Below are 4906 nucleotides of genomic sequence, written 5' to 3' on the forward strand. Positions count from 1 at the left end.
TTAAGTCAAATCTTTTTATTTATTCCTTTTTACAATAGTAACAAGAAATGCAAGAGAAACTTGATGGTGAGAGAGCCGATGGAACGCTGTTGAAAGTGTTTGTGTCCAATCATCGTCTCAGAAAAACAAAACGAGACTAGATAAGAAAATAGATATAAATATCAATATAAACACATATATACATATAAACAGATATTAACAAAGTGTGTCAGGATCCAGCAGCTGGACCAGAACAGGATCCTGAACCGTCTCATCCTGAGGAGAAAAGAGATTTAGTTTAAATCAAACATTTAGTCAATCTGTAAAAACAGGACAGAGTTGATCAGTCAGTCAGAGAACATTTGATCAAAGCTCTGCTGGCTCACCTTCGACTCTTTGGAGTCATCTGACATCAGACTCTGCTGAGATGATTGTCCTGAATTCATACCCTCCTGTACAGGAAACATTAATAAGAGAGACTTTAATAAATCATTGAACATAAAACAGATTGAAAGTAAAGAGAGTTTAAAACATACCTGGTAGTAGAGTACTGCTGCTATGACTTCTGGAATAAGACATTAGAAATAAAAATCAAATAAATGATGAGACAGACAATAATATCTATAAAATAAACATGATCATGTTTCATTGTCACAGTGGAGACCTTACCTGAGATTATAAGTCTTATTATCCACCATGCGAGATAACAAACTAAAAGTACAGAGAATAAAGACATCACAACAACGAAGTTAATCAGTACAGTCCTGTGTAACAGTAGTCCTCCACACTGAGCGTCCTCTGTCTCAGTTCCTGGTCTCAGCAGCTCTCGACCCTTTGATTCACATCTGTAATGATAGAGGGACAGTTATTACAGGAACATCTGGAGAGTCCATGTGTGATGTGAAGCTTCACTCACTGTGTGTGATTCTGACAAGATGGAAACGTCCCGTTTGAAAATGTTCCATCAGAGCAGATCGAGCAGACGGTGTCTGTGGAGGAAGTTCCTGCAGGAAATACAGAACACATGAGACTATTTCACAGAGGTTGTTTTAGACATGAACACAGTCCCTCTATCACCGTCCACCATACGTGTTAATGAAGAGTTCTTCAGATGTCAGCTAACAGGAGGAGTTAACAAACTGGTGGAGGTTGTGTTTTCATCACGTCTTTGTACGTTCTTATTGATTCCATGACGGGGTAAGAATGGCGTCCCAGTCTGTGAGTTCACATTGAACTCAAACTGTCTGTGTGATGAAGTGAAATGTGTTTAACTAACCGTGTTCTGTGATGTATTCTCCTGGTTTACAGCATCTGTGTTTCCTTGCTTCCACACAGTCGTCCTTTCTAGAGTCTGAGCAGTAAAATCCTTCCAGAGGTTCACAAACTGTGTCTGATACTATCGTACACGACGTCTTCATCTTCAGACCAGAACCTGTCGACACAAACACAGAGGTTATTTATGAACTACTGTACTTCTGCTCTACTGAAGAACAGTTTGGTGTAAGGAAATAACAAGTATTCAGACGATCATCTCTGTGTTTGAGGCTCAAACTCAAACTAACTGAAGGTTAGAAAGCTGGTTTTAGAGTGAAGACTGTTTAGTAACATGTTCTGATCTTTATTTAGTTTGATAATAATGTCAGAGATCTACCTTCATCACAGCTTTTACAGTTGTAGCAGACTGGACGAGAAGTCAGATGGTCCATAAAGGTTCCTTCAGGGCAGGGCTTACAGAGAGTACTTCTGAAGTCTGTGCAGTCTGCATAAACTCGACCTCCTGTTTGAAACAACAACAAGACATAGAGTGGGCGAAAAAAGGAGGAACAGGAAGACGGTAAGTGGAACAGAGGACGATAATATATAATGAATATGTTTAAAGGTAATTGTAAAGGTAAATGTTCTTTAAATGTATATGTTGAAAACAATACAAATATTAAACAGCTTTTGCATGTTTTTAGTTAGTCACAGGTTATTTATTTAAAATAGGGACATTGAAACTAACCTGATAAACTTTAATTAAAGATTCTTTAACATTCATGAGGATCTTACCAGCTGGACACATAGGACAGCATCCACCAGGTGTCTCATAACTGTATGGACCACATGTCAGAGTTTGACCTGTGGAGACGTTCATCAGGAGACTCTGTGAAGAGAAAGAGAAATGTTCTCACTGAAGACAAAGTGTACATGAATACAGAGAGAAATCTAAAATCATCATCCAGTCCATGAAGAGAGAAGGGGGAAAGAGTTCAAATCTTCACATCTGAAGTTTGTCTGTTTGTGTGAAGAAGAATCATTCACAACAAATATTTACACAGATAGAAATGCTGAAGAGGAGAAATCTAAAACCTGAATCAGTGCTCAGATAATTCAATAAGATCATTTACCAGAAACACTGCAGCTGATCCAGGTCTCATTCTCTCTGTAACAGAAGACCAGCACAGATTCCTCATCTGTTTGAACCAACGCAGATTTAAGACCAAGAGAAATGTAACTCCAAACCAGGACAGGTAACACACTCCCAGAGAAAAGTGTTTTCAGCTTCCTGCAGTCAGAGAGAGATCACCATCTTCATCATCATCATCATCATCTTCATGACAGACGCAGATTGTTCACCAGGTGTAAATAGTCTCAGACATAAATGGAAATTAAATAAAGTTAATTATGAACTGGATCTTACCATGTGGACACACAGCACAGCATCCACCAGGTGTCTCATACTCGTATGGACCACATGTCAGAGTTTGACCTGTGGAGACGTTCAGCAGGAGAATCTGTGATGAGAAATAGAAATGTTCTCACTGAAGACAAAGTGTACATGAATACTACCTGATGATGATAAATCTGTTTAATATTTCACAGAGTAAAAACAGTGTGAAGTCCAAACCATGACTACGATATTATCAGGATACTGGAGTCAAGATACGATATTATCAGGATGCTGGAGTCAAGATACGATATTATCAGGATGCTGGAGTCAAGATACGATATTATCAGGATACTGGAGTCAAGTGTAACAAGTGTATTAAAAAGCAACTGATTTTGCAAAAGGACCCTCTCCTTAATCAAAAAGGTCGAACTACAAAGTTATTTATCCCCATTGAATAAATGGGAATGGTTTAAATATGATGTTAGAAAAATTGGCATTCAATGAATACAGAGGGATACCTATTTACCTTTGAAGAATTTACAACAAATGATCTAAAGTAACATGTCATATTCTCTGTGTGTACCTTTCTTGCCTTGTTTAAAAGTTGGTGAAGTTGATCTGTTTGATAGACGGTGAAACAGTCTTTAAACAGAAAAACAAGAGACCTTGAGAAAATTGTGTTTTTCTTTTTAATCTGTCATGTCCAGTTACTCCTACGCTCAAAGAAACACATTTTAAAGTTGCATGTACAATCGACCCAGTTTGTGATTTTTTTACACAAAAGGCTCCATTTTGAAGTAGATGCCTGTGCTTTTTGCTCCTCAGAGGTAGGAACCTTGGAACATTTACTTGTTGACTGCTCATACAGTAAAACATTTTGGGCTGATATCCACAGCTGGTTGTCTTTAAAGATTGATAACATTCCTACATTTTCTGACAAAGATATCCTCTATTATATTCAGACATTGTTAACCTTGTTATAATTTTGGGTAAATTTATACTAATTTATAAAATATATGGAAAATAGAATAGAAAGGCCAAAAAACTTGATTTGGATATATCTAAAGTCTTGCTCTTTAAATGTACCAAATGTATAGAGTTATGAACATATACCACTGAATGTGTACATTTCTCCAACTTTCACATTTCTCTATCAAAAACCCACAGAGCATTTTTAAACATTCCAGCACTGAAAGTTTCAATCAACATTGTCCAAACTTTATATTTCAATGTGTCATTTACCAATCTATCATCAAACTAGAATGAAGTCAATCATGGTGTACTTATGGAAGAAAATATATATAATTATTGTTTTCTCCAAGAAAACTGTTTTTTTAAAAATTGTAAACACCTCATTTTGAAAAAGGGAAGTTACCGTGGACTCGCAGAATTATTCTCACGAGACCGCTGCAAGTTCAGACAGCCTGAGTGTCTCAGGATCCTCTGTGTTCATTTAGTGATCATTAGAGGATTTATAACATTTCACATCAGAAGAGTTTTAACTTTAAAACAACGAAGATTCACTTTTAAAATTGTTCTCCAATGTTGTTTAGTCTTTAATAAAATATGGTAAGAAAAACACGTGCACACATACCTTAATGCACCAAATGGCTTCACTGACAATTTAACTTTCGTTTTTCAGCCCTTCAAAATAAAAGCATTAAAAGTAGAACCATCCAATAGTATCTGTCTGCAGTCTGAGAAATCATGAAGAAAACATGCTCAACTCCTTTTCAACGTCAAACTACATTTTTATTTTAATTGCCACAAGGACGTTTCGAGCAGATGCTCTTCTTCAGCGTGTAAACAGGCAATGTTGTCAAATATACACAGGTGGGACGAATTTATACTTGTCTACATTAGAACATGTTTATTTATGAAACACATGACTCCAGCCATATCAAAGCTGTCGTATCCTCCAAAGCGTAAAGAAAGAGTCCTGCAGCCAGTCTCTGCAGACGGGTGGATGGAGCTGAGAGTAAATTAAAAAAAAAAAAGATATTTATTTTGATACACAAAATTTCATCAAAAATACAAAAATTACTCAATCTTAGAGTGTAATAAACCCAAATAACTTCAGTAAGATGACATAATTCTCTATAAAGCGTCTGCTAAGTGAATTGTAGTTAGTGGTGGTAGTAACATGGGTAGTAACCAATAATGTAAATTAAGAACTAACAACACCTGGGGGCAGTGTTGCCAGATCTCGCAAGAGAAACAAGCAACCAGCTCTATGGAAACAAGCCCAAAACAAGCGACCTGGCTCCTCAAATAAAT

At 36.8% G+C, this 4906-nt stretch overlaps 1 protein-coding gene across 3 annotated transcripts; it reads right to left on the bottom strand.

The window, feature by feature from the left end:
• Nucleotides 1-4250, bottom strand: LOC109978539 (tumor necrosis factor receptor superfamily member 5-like). Of its 3 annotated transcripts, XM_065950050.1 has the most exons (10): nucleotides 4224-4250; nucleotides 2660-2753; nucleotides 2367-2524; nucleotides 2029-2122; nucleotides 1631-1756; nucleotides 1256-1411; nucleotides 896-983; nucleotides 649-824; nucleotides 366-544; nucleotides 1-255 (listed from the first exon to the last, which is right to left on the bottom strand). In XM_065950050.1, the coding sequence occupies exons 3-10, from the start codon at nucleotides 2430-2432 to the stop codon at nucleotides 196-198; spliced, it is 945 nt and encodes a 314-aa protein (XP_065806122.1). In that variant the 5' UTR covers nucleotides 2433-2524; nucleotides 2660-2753; nucleotides 4224-4250; the 3' UTR covers nucleotides 1-195. The 3 variants fall into 3 exon arrangements, with proteins under 3 accessions (XP_065806122.1, XP_020483533.2, XP_065806121.1); XM_020627877.2 differs by lacking the exons at nucleotides 2660-2753; nucleotides 4224-4250 and having other exon boundaries at nucleotides 366-431; nucleotides 516-544; nucleotides 2367-2648; XM_065950049.1 differs by lacking the exons at nucleotides 2660-2753; nucleotides 4224-4250 and having other exon boundaries at nucleotides 2367-2648.
• Nucleotides 4251-4906: the final 656 nt, after the last annotated feature.

The sequence above is a fragment of the Labrus bergylta genome, chromosome 21 (genome assembly GCF_963930695.1).
Source record: "Labrus bergylta chromosome 21, fLabBer1.1, whole genome shotgun sequence".
NCBI classification, from domain to species: Eukaryota; Metazoa; Chordata; class Actinopteri; order Labriformes; family Labridae; genus Labrus; species Labrus bergylta.

Bases quoted from the DNA above. Each gene is read 5' to 3' on its own strand.
- LOC109978539 (XM_065950050.1), bottom strand. From the start codon at position 2,432: ATGAGGAATCTGTGCTGGTCTTCTGTTACAGAGAGAATGAGACCTGGA. The intron at 1,757-2,028 runs GTAAGATCCTCA...TGTTTCAAACAG, and splicing joins CTGTCCTATGTGTCCAGCTG to GAGGTCGAGTTTATGCAGAC. The intron at 1,412-1,630 runs GTAGATCTCTGA...TTGTGTCGACAG, and splicing joins CTGTAAAAGCTGTGATGAAG to GTTCTGGTCTGAAGATGAAG.